The sequence below is a fragment of the Psittacula echo genome (genome assembly GCF_963264785.1).
Source record: "Psittacula echo genome assembly, chromosome: Z".
Classification (NCBI taxonomy): Eukaryota; Metazoa; Chordata; class Aves; order Psittaciformes; family Psittacidae; genus Psittacula; species Psittacula echo.
In genome coordinates this window covers 6,281,035-6,303,015 of record NC_137742.1, presented here as the reverse complement: position 1 = coordinate 6,303,015, position 21,981 = coordinate 6,281,035, and the positions used below count along the sequence as shown (strand labels likewise).

The window sequence follows — 21,981 nt, the reverse complement described above, 5'->3', positions numbered from 1 at the left end:
TTGGTGAACACCTTATTAACTAAACAGGAGAGCAGAAAAAGATTTCTACATTTTTCACTAACATCTGGTTTTGGAACAGTGGGAGAGAAAAAGCCAGCAGCAAATGATCTGTATGCACTGGATGCACACTGGTAGCTGCTCTCCCAGATGAAACCACGTATTTGAAGTACCATTTAAAATCTTCAGCAGGGAGCTATCATACCATCTTTTATGTTAGTTGTGAGGCATGTAAATGAGAGTTTTGCTACTATCCTTCCAAAACTACAGAGCTGAACATCCTACTTTTTCCCCAACTGTTCAGCTAAAACCAGCTGCTGTTATTTTCCGAAGCCTACGCAGTATAGGGAGCCAGCAGCCACCACAGAGAGATTTGCTCTCATAAGCATCCAAAGAAGCTTCAGTGAAGGGGCAACTTATTCCACAGTCACCTATACTCAAAGTCTCATTAGAAACCTGATCCATTCTGCAAGGAAGAAAATCCAGACTTCTCAATGACTTAACTAAGTTTTGGTGGTGTTTCTTTTTATTTTTCCACTCTGTGCTTCCGTATTTTCTTCATTAAAACACATTGCATGTTCACTCTGACCATTTCCATTTATTTTCTAGGCCAACCAAATTGCATCATCCACAGGATGAAGCAAATCATCATCAACTTCTAGTGCTCTTAGCATCACCTATCTTGTCTGAATAGCCTCCATCAAATGCCTATGGTGTGTGCACTTGAATCAAATCTCTGGGCTTTTTTTATGTCTTTTTGTCATTATATCTGCTCTTTTTCCTTTTCTAGAAGGCATGTGAGAATGGTTTAAGACATTCCAAGTTCACTTGATTTTCATACATTTGCTCATTACCACTTCTGCATGCCTATCCTTCCCATTACTAGTAGTCTTTATTCTGTTCTCCTTAAATAGTCTTTTACTTTGGGTTATGGCTTTTATAATTTTTCAGGGACAGAAACCTCATCTTCCTCTGTGTGACTGAAGTATATTCATCATCATGTGACAGTATGTAATTCTTTTTTGGAGACGGATGTGAATCAATTGTAAGATTTTCCACTGCCTTCAGAAAAGCTGCCCACTTACACCAACTGAATAACTTAATTGTTCAAGCTTATTCATTCAATGTCCTAGATAAGGAGGCATCTGTGATTAGTCAGCAGTGCCTAGCAGTGGAGGCAAAGTCAATTTTCAGGAACTGTCAGCTTCTTATTCAGAAAACTGAGTGACTTTGCAAAACTTTATCATTAAAGATATTCATTCTACTCAGTATGAATATTAAATTAAATTTATGAAGAAAGCAGAAGATGCAGTGTTTTAGTTTGTGAAAAGCACCCAGGAGAATCTTTTACATTGCTGAGAGTAATGCAAGAGAAAAAGTGAAACAAAAAATTAAAAAGAGTGAGTTTATCTAGATAAAGAGGTTAGCCTGAATATTTGGGGATAGCAGAGAAACTAACGGAAGGAGCTGCCAAGGAATTTTGTCAGGCTACAGTGTTGGAAGGGGCTGCACGAAGTCTAGACCACCATTTACAAAACAAAACTTCAATCTACTACTTCAATCCTGATTTATTCTTTCCAGGACCAGGAATTCTAAACTATATCATTTGCAGAATGAGGCAAGAGCAGACAAATATAAAACTTTTGTCCACTGAATTTCATAGGTGTGAAATAGACTGGTTTTCTCTTCTACTAGTTATACTTAAACCGTAAAGGTTAAAGGGTATTGTTTTCTTTAAAACAGAGAAAAGTAATATAATAATATAATAATATAAAAATCTTGCTTTACTTTACCGTACTAACATCATTATTTAACTGGAATTCTGTTCCAACTGCTGCCATGAAAAATAATGGCTTTTTCACTTGGCCGTATAGTTGTGAAACAGTTCTAAGTCTAAAAGTACTGTAAAAAAATGATGCATGACAAAGTGTGAGAATGGGAAAATCTCATTGTCACATTAATTATCTATTGACAGAAGATATACAGTAGGTGATGCAATGGCTTTGGATGTTCTTGTCTTTATTACCTCTCGGGGGAAAAGTTCAGCTCATGAAATGAGTTTGGTGCTCTTGAGTGGACATTTGTCCTCATCACAAAACAGCCTCATAATTCAGCACGATGTAACAAAATTGGAGAGCTCAAATTGAGGAGGCTTAGAACCAGGAGCATCAGGGAGTGATAAATAAGGCTAGAGGTGCAGGGCAATGCCGCTTGGGGTGACTTTCACAGCATCTGTGAGACAATGCCAACCCTGTTACAAATCATTTCGCCAGGCAGGCATCCTAAGGAGCTCCACGTACTTGAAGGGGCAGATGAAGCTGGAAGCAGTGCTAAAAAGGATGCTGATCAGAAGTGATGCAAGTCACTATTCTATTCAGTTGCCATACAATTTTATGAGAACAGAGATTCCAATACTGTATTAAAGTCATATTCTGTAATTTTGTCTTTCCACTGCTAACTTACAGTGACTTTTTCAGAGTCATAAACAATAAGCAGTGTGCATGATGCACACTTGTATGAATAAGAGTCTCTGAGGGGGAAGTCTAAATATGGCTAACTACTCTAAGTATACTTAATTGAATTATATTAGAATAATTGTCTATGTTAGACATCCATCTTTCAATTGCTAGTACAAATTCAGGCAAACACTGGTGCATTCCCGTAGCTAACTGTAAACATTGTGTGATCTGTATAAAATGAACTGATGGTTTTCAGTTTAATTTTTAACAGTCAACCTCATGGTCACAGTGTCTCCTTCAGAGGTGGCTGCAGCAGCTACCTTCAACTTCACTTGCTGTCTCTACAAGAGGGCCCACTGACAGCTATTTTGCTTATCACAAATACCACAGTCTGGCCCTCAGACAGTAATGTTCACCCTGGGAGAAGATTTTGACACAGTTATAGGGTGTAAATCATCACTATGAGACACTAAACTGTTGAAAAAACATCTTTTGCTTGTTGCGTATGTTCTTTTCTATCTGTCATGATATACGGAGGGCCCAAATAACTTAGGATAAGAATGGAAGACATATAGAAATTACATATGTTATTGTTTTATATGTGTTATTTATATATATTTTGTGTATATAATATATGTAATGGACAAAATTAGGAGTCCTTTTCTTTCTAGCTATGGCTTCTTAAAATTCAGTCTCAGAAGATACATTTTTTATGTGTTTAAAGAAACTATTTTCAACCATTTGTGAAAACACCAGACTGTTAACTTAGTTCATGGCCTTAATTTTCTGAGTTTAAGTTCTAAAGCCTGTATGCAAAACCCATGAAAAAGCAAAATTTAAGAACTGAGATAGTCTACCTAAACTTACAGCCTTCCCCTGATTCTTTTTCAACTAAATAAAACATGTGGTCTGCCATAATGGGGAAGAAAGGTGATTAATTGCCATATATTATGTATTTGGGAAAGACATCATGGATACACTTTCAAAGTGCTATTATTTTATTTATTAGCTGTCTTTAATTATAATCCTGGAGGAAACTGAATTATGGCCCAGCTGCAACACAGTCTGACAGTGGAATAAGTTATAGCTGCCACTTTCATGGACTATAGGCAACACAGCAAAACAAAGGGATCAGTTTCTTCCCTCAAATCTTCCAGACTTGATTAGATGAGAGACTAGTTAGAGATGGAAAAGTCTTTAGACACAGATCTGCTGTTTTTTAGTTCTGTCAGTTAGGTCTGGCAGCTAAATACAATACTCTGTGATGGAATCATAATGATTAATTAAGTAAAGCAGATGCACCCAGCTTCTTGTGCAGTTATGACTTATGTTATCCTCACAGACCATAACCTCCATCAGCTCTGCTCAATTAACTGAGGTTAAGCATTATAGATTATTGAAGGATTGGCTGATGATAAATCAGAATGACTATTCCAATTTAAAAATAAAGGATGGCCCAGTGTTTTAGAGACAAGATTCAATGCCAAGTATTTAAAACACTATTCTCTGCTATAGATATTGGATACAACAATTATTAAAAATGGGGTTTAGCATATGTCAATTTAATAATAATAAGAACAATTGTAATGAAAAGGAGCAAGAGAGAGAGTCAAATAAACCCTAAGGAAAATATTAAAAAACCCAAAACTAGTACAATTGCTTATCATGCACTGACTGATACCCAGCTCATTCCCAAGCAGCAATTGGTCCCTTCTGAGTAACTCCCTCCAGTTTATATACTGGGCATGACGTGCTGTGGTATGGAATACCCGTTTGGGTAGTTTGTGTCAGGTGTCCTGTCTGTGTTTCCTCCCTGCTTCCCATGCCCCTACTCATGCAGAGCATGAGACTGAAAAGTCCTTGATCAGGGTAAATGCTACTGAGCAACAGCTAAAACATAGATGTGTCACCAGCATTGTTCTCAAACTAAAACCAGAACACAGAACTGCAACAGCTGCTAGGAAGAAAATTAACTCTATCCAAGCTGAAACTAGGACACCATGCAAGCCAGACAGGACAAATAACCAAGCAGAGGAATCTCTCCCTCCTCATTAGTCAAAGGATTGAATGACTAGGTGTCATGCTCAAGTTCTATGTGATCAAAGTGGTGAGAGCCCTATGTCCAATACATATTCAGATACCTGAAATTGCTCATGGAAGATGTAGCAGAAGACCTTCAGAGGGTATGATGCCTCATGCTTCTTGAAGGCACTAACCTAGTACCAAATATCTTTCAAAATGTGTCATGTAAGGGCTGATTATAGACACAAATCAGAACCTGGAGATTTCATTGGCTTGATAAATCTAAAAATATGGCTATGTATCTGTGTCTGCACTAGCAATTTGAACATACTGAGGGAGTCACCCATACTGTTAAATTTTTTAAATGATCCCATTGTTTCAGACCATGGCAGGCCTGCACTTTTGTAATCAGTTGCTGAGCATGATGCGGAACCTAGCATAGTCCAGGGACCACTTTCAACAGCAGTTTGTGTGTGGTAACCCTGCTGTGAAGGCTAAGAGAGCTTAATGGTATGGGAAGATGTTGCTCCATGCCAGATGAATTTAATGTCAGAGGACAGGCATGTTTAAAATATGAATCCATTTAAGGCTGAATCTTAGACTTTGTCTGTGTCCTCTTCTGCAACCTCTGCTGTATTGCTTGAAGCAAGGTACCCCTAAAAGCCAAGCCAGTCTTGATATAGTATGTGCCTCATTAGGGTGGGTGAAATGACATAATAGCCAATACTAAATGTTTTTCAATTGACTCAAAGCTTAGGCATCTGCCTGAAAAAGACCAATGAACATCCCCCAAGGTTTCTCAGGATAGTAATTTCTATGGCCTCTTACACGTGAACAACTGCTTCATTCCCCTCTTCACCGTGTGCAGTACTGGAACAGTCACAGATGTTTCTCATTGTTATTTATTGTCTCATAGCTGCCATCGGTTCAGTGCAGCCTCCTGTTGTCTCTCCACCAATACTTAGCACATAAACTCTTCGGACAAGCACATCTCTTTGTTTCTAGGATGTTCAACCTAAAATCTCTGTGGCAATACAGGTAAAATAATAATAGTAATTGTAATAGTATAAATGCAGACTTCAGCTGTTGGAGGCAGGAAGCAGAAAATGCACCTTAAATGCATGAATGTGTTTGTGTATAATACAATATGCAATATTGTATTATATAAAACACATAGTATATAGCTATATATTATCTAACTATATACAGCAAAATAGTACTTTTGATGGAGAATTTTTGACAAGTCAAAACGTATTACAGGATTTTCTTGAAAGGAAGGAAAAGCAGAGAAAAAACCATTAGATGAATGGTTTGAATGAACCGAAATTCTTCATAAAACCATAACCTTCTCAAGTTTAACAGAACAAAGCAAATCAACTGCTGCTCCATATCATCCAAAATATAATTGAAACACCACAAAATAGTCAAAAAAGAAATGTGAAAAAATAACATTTACTTATAAACATATAATTTTTCTAATTATATCATTTATTACTCCAGTACAAATGACATTGCTAGTATCATTTCATGGAAATCACAATCTTTATTTCTTGACAAAATGTATGCATGTTTTAATTGCAAAATCTATAAATAAAGTGAATAGCAAAAGAAGTTTGGGAAGAGAAAAGCTCAATGAGACTTTACTTCATGCTAGCTTAAAAAAAGGAATATTTAAAAGACCTATCCAACTGATCAATCAAATGATTCACTTGAACGGTCAAGGACTGAAAGATGGCAAGTGACCTTACGCAATTCTCTAGTAAGTCAAGGGCTGAATGGTACATCACAAATGTTTTTACATGCTGGGACAAAGCTGCATTGCTCTAGGGAAGGCTGTGTGAAAAATCAGACAGACAGTGCCTTTGTGTGCTCCTGATGGGATGCAAGAGTGTGTCCAATGTTGAGGGACTGGCACAGGATGCCCACAGAGGTGGTGGATGCCCCATCCCTGGCAACATTCAAGGTCAGGCTGGACACAGCTCTGACAAACTGATCTAGTTAAAGATGTCCTTGCTCACTGCACGGGTTTGGACAAGATGACCTTTAAAAGTCCCTTCCAACCCAAACTATTCTATGGTTCTAATGTACTGAGTGTCTGCAGGACACCTGCACATCTGCTAGCCAGTCCTGGTCAGTAATGTGCAGAGGAGACAGAGCAGTAGCCCTGCAGCCTCTGGACAGCTGGTGTGTGTGACTTGTGCTATGCTTGCCAACCCTTCATGCTAAATGGAAAGGACACGGTGAGCATCGGGATCTACTGGGTGAAAATCTGAAGCTGCCAGCATTCCCCTGGGCCTGCTTTACACACACACATTCACAAAGACATGGGCATGTGGACTGAGCACAGTCTAACCCTAAACCTACATTAGAATGCAAAGCTGGAGGTCAACTCTTAAAGTCCTTAAATACTCAAAAAGTCCATTGAAATCAATGTTATTAATTTCTGGGATAGTGAAATGCATGTAGAGAGGAGGCAGAAAGTGCAACCCCTTCTCCTAGAGCTGGTGGAAGCTGGTCTTGCCTTGTACACTAGCTTAACTCCTACCATGTGAAGACCAGCCAGGGATCACAGGTAAAAAACCACAGTATTTTCTCCACTCAGGTTTGCAGAGAAGAGATGAAAGGGTGACTTTATGATACAGAGGAGCCACAGTGCAACCATGAATTGAGCCTTCAAGGAGCTACTTCTGCATGAAGGCTGAAGGGAAAAAACTCCAGGACCTACTCTGGAAGATGCTATGTCAATGATGCCTTTTTGAACTGTTATGGGTCACTGTGGTCAGCTCCTGATGGGTGGCTCACAGGGAGCTGCCATCAGGTTGTACTTCCCTTTTTTTTCTTCAGGGATCCTTTCAGTTTCCGCCACAGACTATCCTTCCTCTTTATCCTCTTCTCCACCAGTGAGAACTCTTTCCTTCGTATTTCCCTCACTAGTCCATGAAAGACATCGTCAATGTAGAAGCGGAGGGCAGCTGAAGTCTCGAAAAAGGAGCAGGAGTACTCTCTGGCTAAGCTCATTCCTTCTTCAGTCGAGACCTAGAGAGAAAAGTCCATAAGTATTGCCTAATGCACAGAGCATGAAGCAACACGAGAACGTTACAGTAGACATAGTCTGACTTTCTGGATATTGCAAATCACAAATCTTTAATTTTAAAGGAAAATATTCCAATAGAAAAGATTCAAGAGTGAAAGGATCAGAACGACATGAGATGTTTGAACAGAATATATTGACAATATTCACGTGCTCAGGTATATTTTTCGCCTAATTTTAATGCATCATTTTTTCCATGTACTTCCTCTTTTTAGTGCAGTAATCCTGTAGTTTGATAATGCTGGTACCTTTATTCCACAGACTGGAACAGATGGCTAGAAAGACTTACATAGAAAATCCCTATTCGGTATTAACCTAATCCTGAAGGCAACTTCACTCAAGCACACCAGCTTTCATACCTCAAGATTTCTCAGTCACATTAATTTCTGAGCACGCCTTTAAGTGTTTTGGTCTTGGTAGGCCTGTAATCCTGTCACTGAGCTAATGCTTGGGCTGTAAGAAGATCCAAAACCTATTTGCTTTTCAGTTCATCTTCCTTAAATGGCCTCATGTAGTTACTGTTCTCAGAGAACATGAAGATATGTGTCTATATTTTGACAAACTGCAAGAGGTTGAATCATCATCAATCTAGAGAGGACCAAAGCAGATCTCTTTCTAATTTGCTTGGATTTGAAACGGAGATCTTCCTCTTAAAATTTCTATACTGGTTATCTCTTGGCATTTGACCTGCCACTCTGCTAAATGGAAGGCTGTTCAGCATACTGACCAATGTGTAGTTCGAACAGACATTAAATGTTTACTGTAAGGACTGCCACTGCCTACAACTTAAAGTACTTTTTGCACTTTGAGAGCTCTTCCGGTAACATGTAACAAGTCAGCAGGAAAACAATAAGCAAACCCTATGAGCTTCTAAATGTTAAACTAGCTTTCCAGCCAATAGACTATCATTTGTTTTCAGTATTTGAACAACAAACTAAGTGAATGAACCATATGAATGACATGTATGGTGTATATTCAAATTCTAGGTCAGAAATTCCAGCCTTTCATTATTTTTGTATTTAGATATCATGATTTATTCAAGTAACTTTCCAACCATTGGGTGAAAAGGCAAAAAGTTACTCTTAGACAGCCTTGTGAAAGGCTACAAAATCAGATATGAAAAGTCTTAATTTCTACTACCATAAGGCTGGTCTTGGTTGTTTTTCATATTTCTACCTTCATGCACCCAAAGTGCCATTTATATTTATTAGGGAAACAAATACTGGTGTTAAAATACAAACATGAGCAAAATGCCCTTTATGTTAAAGTTGTGACATCACCTCACTGCATTTTTGGCATCTATCTGTAAAGCTGGATACAGTGATAAACAGGACTTGGGATGAAACAGAAGGCAATTCATTCCAGCCTGGAGATAAATCTGCACCAAGCAAGTACCTGCATAACACAGACCACAAAATCCCTCCCCATCACCTTTGCATTGAGTCACAAATGTTGTAACATTACTAGGATTATTCCTCTATGCTACAGGTATAATCTTAATTAAGAATATTGCAAGTGTAAGCAGAGAGGTTGCATGCTAACCTGAACAATACTCTCTGACACAATGAAAAATTGTTACTACTTTCCAACTGCTATAATTGCCAACCTTTAGCAAAAAGGAGAAGGGTAGCAATATGATCCATGTTTTTCTCTGGGCAGCTGTGTAAGCAAAATGTGTGATTCAATATGTCTATTGGGCACCATTGAGAAATTGATTGTCTGGATAGAAGACTATTTTGGTCTATTTTGGACTTTATAATAATTTTTTCCTTGCTATGCCGTGTTTGAGTTAAAGGAGGGTTTTTTTATTTTATTTTGCTAAAGACACTGCAGTTCTGTGCAAATTATTACACAGAGCTGCAGTTTCAGTGAAGATTTCATACATTCATTACCTAAAGGAAAAAAAAAAAAACAAAACCCAAAACCACATAAATTGAAATATCCTTATGTTAAAGAATTGTAAGTTCATAAATGCAATTAGGGTGGAAGCACAGCAATACTCAAATATAAAATACTGCAATTCCTTTTGCTCAATGACTATGTAGTCTATGGCCATCTAATTCCTCCTTTGTTCCACTTTTTATTTTATTTTTTGTCTTTTTTAGGATCAGAACTATGTTTTATTCCACCTGCAAGGAAGAACAACTGCAGGGAAGACATGCTACACTTCCTAATGAAACAAGACTGCAAAGAGCTGTGACAACTGGAGAATACTCAGGGGAAATAAATTGTGCAGAAAAACTTCCTCCCAGCCTCTGTGTGGCTGGAGGCTTGTAACTTGGCCAAATTTGGCTGGATTTCTATAAAGAGAAGCAAAAAGTTTGGTTTTGGACTCCAGATTCCTTCCATATTACAGAGACAACATTAAAGTTATTAATGGCAATAGCTTGTTTCAAAGGATGGTATTGTTCTTAAATCTTACCCTGAGGAACTGTTTAACTGCTTTGGGGAAATTTTATTAACTAATTCGGCATGTGGAGGACACCTGGCACAAACAATTTCAGGATGTTTAGCTGAAGATTTTCAGCTTCAAGGCTGAAAACAGGCTTCTCTGAAATCTAATGTTGTCATAATTACCATTACTGCTTCCAGCACCAATGAAAATATAGCTATGGTAATTTAATTAATCTTTGTGCTGAAGGAACTCTAAATACAGAGGAATGTCTTGAGGAAAAATACACATTTTTTTTTTTTTGCTCATAATCCGGTCAAAAGGCTAGACACCTATGGAATGAGAAACAAGGGATAAAACCCTTGATGAGGTCACTGACACCCACATAATTCCAGGGATTTACCTTGTTCCCATCTTATTGCCAGAAGAGAAACTCTATCACAGAAATCCATCCCAGATCTGCACAGCTCAGGGACGGGTTGACAAATTGCAGCTTCTGTGGGTCTGTATCAGCAGAAGATATGATCTGTCTGTCAGCGTGACATGGACAGACAGGTCAGGCAGCGAAGTCATTCTATTGAATATATATCTAGGAAGCAGAGCTTTATATCTCATCTTCAGAGTAACTCTCCGTGATTGAATCTGGCATTGTTTCCCAGAGTATAATTCTGGATATATTGATTCCAATTTAGCTCATTCCTTTGCAGGTAAAGCTTAAGAAAGGAATGAAGGTGGAAGACTGGTGTAGTGAAAATAATGAAAAATGAAAATTTGAGAGCTGGCAGAAGCTTCCTGAGTTTGATCCAAGCTTTAAAAACTCTGATTGTCTTGGCAGAGTTTGGATCAGGACTCACAGAAGCAGGGCGGGAAGCTTGCTATATAACAAAAGAGCAAGAAAAGTCCATAAAATGGGCAATGAAACTTCATGGACATTGTCCTGGGTTCAGCAGTGGCAGTCAGTTTTTTTTTTTTTTCTGGAGGGACGGGGAGGAGAATCAAAAGAATGCAGCTCCCACGGGTTGAGATAAGAACAGTTTAATAACTAAGGTATAACACAAATCACCACTGCCGCCACCAACAATAACAACGACAAGAGAAATAACAAGGGAAGAGAATACGATACCGCCCGCCGGAAAAGACAGCCTGACCGACCAGGGGACGTGCCCTTCCGGGTAGCTCCCAGTTCCATCCCCTGGCATGACGTGCTGTGGTATGGAACACCTCCTTGGCCAGTCTGGGTCAGGTGTCCTGTCCCCGCTTCCTCCCGGCCCCTCCTCCTCCCTGGCAGAGCATGAGACTCACAAAATCCTTGGTCAGTTTAAACATCGGTGTTATCAGTTTTTTGTTCCCAAGCCAAAAATCAAAAACACAGTGCTGCAACAGCTACTAAGAAGGAGAAAAAAAAAAAACAAAACAAAAAAACTGACTGCCACTGCTGAACCCAGGACAGACATGATATGTGAGCACCAGGAAAACAGTCTCTTCACATCTTCCTTGCAAAGTGCATGGTTCTGACAGCCCATTTAAGCACATATGAGTTGAGAGGAAAGTCACACCAGTTACAACAGTATGTGGAGCATGGGACTTCAGGCTGAATTTGGGAGTTTTTCATCTCAGGATAGTTCAGGGCAGCTGGAATGCAGCAAAGCTTCATACAGACAGGAAGTATTCACTGTCTACAAACCGCATTTTATAGCATTAAGATTCTGTTTGTGGCTTTTGCAAACCTCCCTTGGAAAATTACAACTGAGATTAAATGCAATGCTGACAGCCTATGAAAGCCGTGATGAATGAGCTGCCACCTTTAAGACAGCCAGTTCTCCACTAAGGTCAGTTCCTGTACAACTAAAAGGAAAGCACAAAACCAGTTGTGCTGGATGGTGGGTGGGGAGGCACTGGCAATCACTGGACCTTATAGGCAGAACATAAAAATATCTGTATCTGAGAAACAAAGTGCAAAGAAAGTAAACAGATCGTTAGTCTACCTCTGTCCTTGGACTGTCATTAGCTGGAAAATCTCCATCAAGATCAGACTATTTTCTGTATAGCTTTGTCTCTCCTTTGGTCTAGGCAGCAACAGAAGCATCCCAACGTAGATTTCATCTACAGAGATGATATTAGCAGACTGGGTAGTTCTGGGGCCCTCACTACAGGAGAGACATTGAAGTGCTTGAGAGGGCCTAGAGAAGGGCAACAGAGCTGGTGAAGAGCCTGGAGCACAAGTGTGATGAGGAATGGCTGGGACCTGGGGGGGTTTAATCTGGAGAAGGCTCAGGGGGGACCTTATCTTTCTCTACAACTGCCTGACAAGAGATTGTACTGAGGTGGAGTCAGATTCTTTTCCCAAGTAACAAGTGATAAAAAAGAGAAAACGGCCTTAAGCTGTGCCAGGGAGATTTACACTGGAACAATTCCTTCCCCAAAGGGTGCTCAGGCATTGGAACAGGCTGCCCAGGGCAGTGGTGGAGTTACTGTCCCTGGAAGCGTCCACCAACAGTGTAGATGGGGCCCTTAGTGACGTGTTAATGGTGGTCTTGGCAGTGCTGGGTAATGATTGACTTGATGATTTTAAAAGGTGTTTTCCAAACTAGTTGATTCTATGATTCGAGGATTTTGACTCAGCATCATTTCAGGTGAGTAGTGGTGGTCCTCATGCAGGAAAGCAATACATTCCTTCTTGTGCCTCTCCTCCCTGCAACAGCATGGTTTATTTGAGATGGCTTTTTGCAATTTCTCCCCTGTGATTGGGAACTGCAGTTTGCCATGAAGACATCTGGAACTTGCAGGTAGAGTGCAAGGTTGCAAGGATTCTCCTAAATTTCTGATAGAGATTTCTACCCTGGCAGTTGTCATTAATTTTGAAATGGCAAACAGAGTGATAATTATAGATCCAAAAGCTTCATTTTGTGAATTATCTTTGTTGAAGACATGGATCTTGATCACTAATCAGAGACAGAAGGGGACACGTTGCTCTACAGAGTGCTCATCTAAAACCTACTGAGGCTAACAGGAGGAATTCCAGTGGTTTTTGATCAAGCTTTGATTTTTGACAGGCAATAATTTATGTCAGCTGTAAACAAAAGATAACTGTTTAAGAACATGGGGAGGGAAGCAGCACTTTGAGCAGCCTTGTTCGAGCAGCATCACAGTAAATAATAAAAGGAGTAGGAAAAGCCATGAGTACTCTGAATGATGTGTAGCAAAGTTCCATGTCCTTTCCTTCCAACTCTGCTGGGTTTTTGATGTTTCCTAACAGGCCTCATTCAGAAAACAAGAACCAGATGCCAGGTTGTGTATTAACACCTGGATAACAGTTTAGAGACACGCAGACAATCCGTAAGAATCCACACAAACATTTGGGTCTCTTCACATCACAGTCCATTCCCTCAGGATATCAGAACAAACATAATAAGCTCTTGATACAGATGCAAACCTATAATATGCTACAGAAAAAGCTAAAGAGATCAAAGGTATTCACAACTTCCTCATTCTCTTATAATCAAATCTGCCAAGTGAAAAACAGAAAAGTCATCTCATTGGTCAAGAAAGTGAATGCCATTCTGGAAAATAGAAAGCCAAAAATGGCTATTGCCTATATGACATGAGCGATATTTCTTTTTAATCCCAGCACTGACCACTGGATTTATGCTGAATGTATTCCCTCACAGCACCTGTGAGTTTTCTTACTCATGAATAACAACCTGGACTGGCCAACTGTCACTAGTCTTAGTTCATCACTCCATGTCTAAGGTACCAGAAATAAATTAGGTGGTCTCTCTCTCACCCAGCACTGACAAGCACCAGGGACCTATACAGTAATCTGGACAAGTACAAGCTCTGTATTTTGATAGATGGGACTAGGGCTACTGAACACCAAGCTGTGTTCCTATATTGCCACCTCCCTTTCTTAGAGCCAAAGGCTTTCACTGTAAGCACTTGATTACCATGTTGAGAAATATGCAATCCAATCCACTAAACTGAAAACAGGTCTATACCTATGTCATTTTTGACAGTTATTAATTTTTTCATTGGGCAAGTGTTGTATCAACAGGCATGGTGGCAGAGACTTTCTGCAGGCTGGTATAAGGATCCTTCCAAGTGTGAAATGCTATTGTTGAGGTCAAAGCTCAAATACTTGGATATTACAGTTCAAATACTTGGATATTACAGCATTGGTTGGGGTTAAAAACCTGAGCAGAACCAGATAAAACAGAAAAATCAATCTTTCTCTCTTTTTAAGACAAGCATCACTGTTCTTATTTGTTCACATTATATTTGTCATGGAATATTTTTTTAAAAGAAGAGAAAAATATTCTAAGTCCATCTACCCTTTCTCTCTTTCCTCAGATATTTACATTTATAAACTGCCCATCATAGTCTTGCCACTGAGCAACGACATCCTTGAAAGGAGGAATAAAAACAAGATCAAGTGGAAATCAGTTTAGGTGGAAAGAAATGTTGAATACTAGCCTTTGTGAGGAACCAGTGTTTCCTCTATGACCAGACATTCAATATGACTGTGCTTTAAGTCTAAACAAATGCATAGTAGATGCCAAGTAAAACAAAAATCCTTGGTGTTAAAATCTCTTTTCCATCTCTTTCAACACAAATATTCTGCTTTGTTTTAGAATTTTGAATGAATTTTGAAGTAAATTATTTCTTAAAAACATAATGCTGAAACTTTTCTTTCTGCAAACATAAATATTTTAGCCATTATGTATGATTCCATTCTCAAATGTACACATTACAGCTACCAATTCGATTTGGCCAAGATTCCACTAGAATTCACAACTGGTTTCTGCTGACACAAGCCAGCATTTTTCATTCAACGAAACATGTGCACCTTATTTTTTAACTCTGTGCCTGGAGAAGCAGACACCTCTCTTCAGCAGCCTGAGCAGTAAATGAGCAACGTGCTGCAGAAATGTGAGAAGAGAATTTCATGTCAGCACCATTACTCTTAAAACCATTTGGAAGTCTTCAGAAGTAATTAGTTGAACAAACCTTACTCTGACTTCATGGCAAGCAATTTTGCAGGCTCAGCTTTGCTGGCTTTCCAAATTACAAGGCTAGATGCGATAAAAGCTGCCATACAATTAATCACTGTTGTGAGAGTATTGCAATGAGTTTTGTTCCTCTTTCCCATCCCCAGAGTTACATAAAAGCTAGTGTCTTATAAGGATTTTCCATGTTTTCCTTCCTGCCTTGCCACTCTGTGATACTTTTTGCTGGTTTCACACTTAAGAATTGTTGGTGAGAAGAATGGAATCTAGCCATAGGTGTAGACAGGATTAGCAGACTGGGCCATGGAGAAGATGTGTTTCTGCTGCGTGGATTTACATCCTGACAGACTGGTTGTCATTAAAATGTCATGGCCCAGTACTACACGCCTCATACCCTCAGCTGTTCCAACCTCTGCGTTACAGAGGCTAAGATATTCTTTCCCTTCCCCTCATAACCTGGCCTTTGCCTTTGGACAGGAAGGAGAATTATAGAATCATAGAATCATAGAATCATAGAATAGTTAGGGTTGGAAAGGACCTTAAGACCATCCAGTTCCAACTCCACTGCCATGGGCAGGGACACCCCACACTAAACCATGCCACTCAAGGCCTCATCCAACCTGGCCTTGAACACTGCCAAGGAGGGAGCATTCACAACCTCCCTGGGAAACCCATTCCAGTGCCTCACCATCCTCTCAGTAAAGAATTTCCTCCTTATGTCCAATCTAAACTTCCCCTGTTTAAGTCTGAACCCCTTACCCCTTGTCCTGTCACTACAGTCCCTGATGAATAGTCCATCCCCAGCATCCTTATAGGCCCCCTTCAGATACTAGAAGGCTGCTCTGAGGTCTCCACGCAGCCTTCTCTTCTCCAGGCTGAACAGCCTCAACTTTCTCAGCCTGTCTTCATATGCGAGGTGCTCCAGTCCCCTGATCATCCTCGTGGCCCTCCTCCAGACTTGTTCCAACAGTTCCATGTCCTTTTTATGGTGAGGACACCAGAACTGTACACAATACTCCAAGTGAGGTCTCCCGAGAGCAGAGTAGAGGGGCAGGATCACCTCCGTTGACCTGCTGATTATGCTCCTTTTGATGCAGCCCAGGATACGGTTGGCTTTCTGGGCTGCGAGTGCTCACTGCCAGGTCATGTTCATTTTTTCATTGACCAACACCCCCAAGTCCTTCTCTGCAGGGCTGCTCTGAAACTCTTTTTTTCCCAGCCTGTAGCTGCGCCTGGGATTGCTCCAACCCAGGTGTAAGACCTTGCACTTGGCATGGTTAAACTTCATAAGGTTGACATCAGCCCACCTCACAAGTTTGATGAGGTCCCTCTGGACGGCATCCCTACCCTCTGGCGTATCAACCGAACCACACAGCTTGGTGTCATCGGCAAACTTGCTGAGGGCACACTCAAAAAATGCAGTTTTAGAAATGCAGAAAATAATAGGCTTGCCTGGGGCTTCTTTGATGGGCTTTGTGTATTATTTTTACGGGATGGAAAATGGAAATAGCAAATTGTTAGGGGCTGGGAAAGTAATCTCATGAAGCATCAACAAACACTTGTTCTTATGCTTTTCACTATTGACCACTGTTAGATTAGAGTGACATCTTCTCTGACCTGCTAAGGTCATTGCTACACTCTTACATGAAAACTCTAAACTATTACTAGCTATTTTGTGAAATACATCTGTCTCACTCTTCTTCTGGAAAAAATCTTAATGCAAGGCTAATTCATACTTGAATCATAATTACTGGAGGTTTTTAGCATCTTTTGTGATAGATATTACTGCTCAGCACTGATTTCTGTCTAGTCTTTCTCTTCCTTTTGGATTTTTTTATTTTCCTCAAACTTTAGATCCACAATATTCTTGTAACACCAGATCTATGTCTCCAGGAAATTTCATTTCTGCTTGGGGAAAATGTTTTAAGTAAAGAGAAACATTCTCCATGCAGTTGCTAGTTGCAAAGCAAGCCAAACACATGATGCTCCTAGATCTATTGTTTCCAACTTCTGCTAATGTTACTTCACAGATGTAATGCTAAATACTTAAAACAATGTCTCATTTCATGCAAAAATCACTATGCAGTCAGGGTGCTGTCTACAGGTTAGGCTCTGAAGTTGTTCTTCTCTACTACAGACTGCACTCTTGGCTTTACCTTGTCAAAAGCAAGACTGATGAGTGGGTAAAAGCATCTTTATAACAGGAAATGTTCCTAGAGTGATGGCCTCAGGATCTGACTGAATTGGATACTCAGAGCCACATGATCTTGCATCAGTCAGCAATAGCTCTGGGTCTAATTTGAAAAGAATGTTGAAGTGTTAAATCCTTAGCATCAGTCTTTAAGATGAACAAGTACGGGTCAATTGCTCAAAGCATTTTTCAGAGATCTGACAATTTTCTAAATTGTCCATCATCTTTAAAGGTACTTTGATTGCAATGCTCTGCTGTAGATGGCCATAAGATAGTTGCAAAAAGCAGTTGCTACATCAGTTCAGCTTGGAATACCTAAATGAACAGTACGGATTTTTGTATGAAAAAAAAAATAAGAATTGCAATTTTAGGTTCACAAGAAAGGAAAATCTTTTCAATTTTTCATAAGCAACAACAAAAAACCAATTATAATCTGCTAACGACAGATGCTTATTAAAAAGTTTCCATGTGAAAGAAGCTGCAAATGTGCTTTTCAGCCTCTTTTTTAAGCAGATAGAAAGTTAGTAGGTTGAACTCTTAACAACGCAAGTATTTCTATGGTTTTGTGAGCACAAGTTAACTATCAGTACAGCACAGCCACCCCCCATATCTATATCTATATCTAATCTATAGCTATATGTAGACTAAGTAGCCTATTTTGATGTATGTGTTAGAAATTAAAATTCCACTTGTCAATTGAATTAAGTTCTTCATTAGGACTCAGGCACTATGCAGACTGGGTACTAAGTAAATCCACTTAATACCTGGTAACCTATGCAATTATCTGTGTCATTATATTACTTTGAAGATGCAACACAGCCTCTTAACAGCAATATTTTGTCCTGAAAACACTCCACTGACATGAACAGATAAGAAAAGAGGGCAGGAGTCAGTGAGGAGGAGACCAGGATTCTGTTTTCAGTGTCCTATTTTCCAGTTGTCTGCTGAACATTGGCAAATGTGATTCAAGAAATCTGAAGGAAAACAGAAAGAAATCTGAAGAGCTAAATAGAAAACAAGAAAGAAGCAGGAACAGCTGTACATTTATTTGTGTATGTTTTTACGTATGGTCACAAAGAACTGCAAATGAAATAAAAAACCCCCACACAACCAAATGAAAATACTGGCGATTCACAGAACTGAAATAGTCTTCTGAGCCTAAGTTTGTGTTCAGTTAAATGTCTCATTTTTATCTATATAATAGACTAGTGGAATTAAGCTCTGGAAGTTCCCCCTTTCCTTAAGCTGAATGCGAGTTTCCAACACTGGAATAAAAAGGTCACAAAAAATGTCTGTTCCAAATTCAACAGTCCTGTGTGTCCTGACACCACACACTGCTTCACACCATGTGGAGTGCAATACACTTATATTCTAGCATACAGTTTTCACATTTAAACATATTCCCAGACAAAGCTTGCAGGCAGACAGAGAACACCATGTTAGACTCCTGGCAGTAAAAAGAAAATTGCAACACATCTCTCCCTCCTCCCTTCATCTCCAAGCATTTGTCATCTTCAGGGATTCTGTCCCTGCTGCTGAAGTGTGTATTCAAAAGGAGTGAGACAGAGGGAGAATTTATAATGGATTTATTGAGATTTGGACTACCATGGAACAATTTAGGGTTTGAGGTTTTTTTCAGAAATTTACTGAAGCAAGCACATGTTGAAGTGTATGAGGTACCAAAGTGCTTTATGCATGATTTACAGAATTTTTCACTTTTCCACTTATTACTTGGGTTGCTTTTCAAACAAAAAGTTTCTCAATGCAATGAGACAGGGATGTTACATCAGGAAATGGGAGTGGTGAGCTGGGTTGGGGTTTTTTCCTGGAAAATGTAATTAATTTTGAGGGTTTAGTAATTTTGAAGTTTATTGGGAAAGTGTGTCAAACAATCTCATTATGGGAAATACTTACATAGTATCTTTATTAAACTAATGGCATTGATGTTCCCCATGTCAATATTAGTTCAGGCAAAATGTTACACTTTTATAGAATATGAATTGACTGAAAAAATCATTGGATCTTCACTGAAGTTTTCCTTTTCAGTTCCTCTCTAACATGCTGAAAGAAGAGCTCATGGGTGAGCTAAGAGTCTTTTCTTTGTAAGAGGAACACTGAAAGAGAGAGGTCCATGACACAGGAACCTTAAAACAGGAATGACAGCTGCATAAGGAGCATCTACTTAGCTCCATCATGTATTGTCATCCACCAGTGTGGACAGTGCATAATAAAATACTGAGTCTGAAGAACTGCATGTGAAGGGGATAGCAATGAGAAATGAATGTGCTGAGGGGGAAAAATTAAAAATCTTAAATGGCTGGTGGGTAGGAAGAGCTGTAAGAATGCATTTAGCTAATTAGACATAACAAGCTCTCTTATTGCCTGCTAACCTCACTCAAATTACCTCACTTTTGCTGCAGGCTAAGAACATGCACTTGGATAGTTTCCGTGGTAACTTGCTCATACATCTGTGGTTAGCAGGCCCTGTTGGCAAAGCTCCCTGTTCGGCAGGCAGTATCTTTGGATAACCCTTCTGCATTTGCCGCCTGTGGGCTTTGATTTTTACTCAGAAGACTGAGCACCTTAAAGTAAGCAAAAGCAATAGCTAACAGCTGGCGGAATCTTAACTTTGTTGAATATAGCCCCAAACTTTCTTGCACACATCTCCAAGACATTTTGGATACTTTGCTAACAGAAACTTAAGCAATGATGATGCTCAAGGATTAATTAGTAGGCTTTTTAACAGAATCTGAATTTTTAACTGAGGACAGAGAGGTTAGCTGGGATGCTCATTCTTGTTTACTGCCACAAAGGAAAGGATATAGTGAAGAGAAAGGAAGTAGAAGCAGAAGGGTGAAGGTGGAAGGATAGAGGAGTGCAGGAAGATAGATTAGATCTTTATTGTGCTAGCCTGGGGACAGAAAGAGACAACAGACTTTTAACAAACAGAATGGCAGAAACTCTTTGCTAGAAGCATCTGTTTAACCTCCTCTATCCATCATGTATCCATCCAATTATGCAGATATTCTTTTGATGTGTAAAACATGCTGTATTAATACACCCTGGGAGCCCAACTCATAACAACGGCTGATAAATTTATATTCTAATCCAGAGTAATAAACTTTTCAGTCCACCACTGACAAAGCTGTGGCTCAGTTTACCTAGGGCATGTGTGAATGTACATTTCTTAAATACATAAATAAGCCTAGGTCTGAGGAATAAAATTGCTAGTAGTAAAAGCAACATCTGGTGAAAAGCAGTAAGTGCTTGAAGCCTTAACAGTTACTGTCACTAGCAATTCGGGACATGTTATCACCCCATTATTTTTTTATCCTTGGAAATAAAATGAGTGTTATTAAATGGTTTAGAAAATGACAGCTGCCTGTGGTAAAGTTTTGTTGTACTCGATGGAAGGAATATTAACAAGAGGGTAAGTATGGTACCTTTGAGAAAAGGATTTGGAAAAATAGATGTAGATCACATTTCAGAAAGAAGAGGGAGTTGCTATGGCTGCCAATTTTTTTCAGGCTGGAATTCAATATACTCTACTAAAAGATACATAGAAATCAGATAATCATAGCATGCTATAGGATGGAAGAGTGGGTCCACCTAGGGCAGATTACTAATATGTTCAGTAGAGTTTTGACCACTTCCAAGGAAGGAAATCTCACAGCCTCTCTAGGCATTTGTTCCACTGCTAAACCATTCTTATGGTGTAAAAAAATCCCTCATTGTTAATATGATTTTCTTGTGCTGCAATATTTTTTCTTTTCTCCTCATCCTTTCATTGTACACCTCCAAGAAAACCCTGGTTTTCTCTTCAATCTATTGATTATTATGTAGCTGAAGACAGCAAGATGATTCATCAGGCTGAAAAAATTCACAATTTCAGATCTTTCAACCTCTCCTGTTACTTTTTGTGATCTATCTCCAAGACTTTCTTGGGGATTTCTGCTGAATTCACTTCAGCACAGTAAGCTATTTCTTGAACTGTGAAGCCCAAAATAGACTCAAAAGTCCAGATAAATTCCCAAAAGTGCTGAATAAAGGTCCAAGGATCACTTTTTTGGACCTGCTAGCTACACTTTTACTAATACAACTCAGAACACATCTGTCCACCTTCGCTGTAAGGGCACATTGTTGGTTCATGGTCAGCTCATCCACAACTTCCCTGTCCTTTTCCTTTCTCTCAAGTGGTACTGCTGCATAATGTTGCTCATCCCAGGTGCAGGCTTGGCATTTGCTTTTCATGAACTTCATGCAGTTCCTGCTAGATCATTTCCCCAGTCTGGCAATGTCCTCCCTGCCAGGGTATCAACCACACCATTCAAGTGGGTACCTTTCATGAAGGTACCTTCCATTCCAGAATCTACTTGTTAGTGGATATTCAGAATACTGCCTTGCAATCGACATCTGAGGAATGTCACTAGTAATTTGCTATTAGGTGGACTTTGTACTGCTCATCACAGCCCTTTGACCTTGGTGGTCCAGCTAATTCCCCTCCACTTTGTAATCTATTTATCCAAACAGTGTCCCAGTTGTTTGGCTACAAGTACAGTACAAGAGACTGAGCTGAAAGTTTTTTAAGAGTCAAAGTAAACATAATTATCCACAGAGTCAGTCTTCTGAAAGCCACTACAGAACTCAATCATCTTGTGAGGCATTATATGCCATTGGTAAATCTATACTAACTGTTCCTGGGCACATTCTTATCCTCCATGTGCCAGGGCATGGCTTTTTGGGATGATTAGCTTCATAAACGAATCATCCATTTCTTTTAAGGCAACTGATGTTTAAAAAAATTAGTGACACAATTGATTTAGCTT

General features: G+C 39.4%; 1 protein-coding gene across 1 annotated transcript in view; it reads right to left on the bottom strand.

The window, feature by feature from the left end:
* Positions 1-7,292: 7,292 nt before the first annotated feature.
* Positions 7,293-21,981, bottom strand: part of RIT2 (Ras like without CAAX 2) — a gene marked incomplete at both ends in the record, with an annotated part of 187,755 nt that continues 173,066 nt past the window's right edge. Inside the window, one exon of the mRNA XM_080638245.1 lies at positions 7,293-7,514. Coding sequence (XP_080494371.1) covers positions 7,293-7,514 — 222 coding nt within the window. The remainder of the gene's footprint in view (positions 7,515-21,981) is intronic.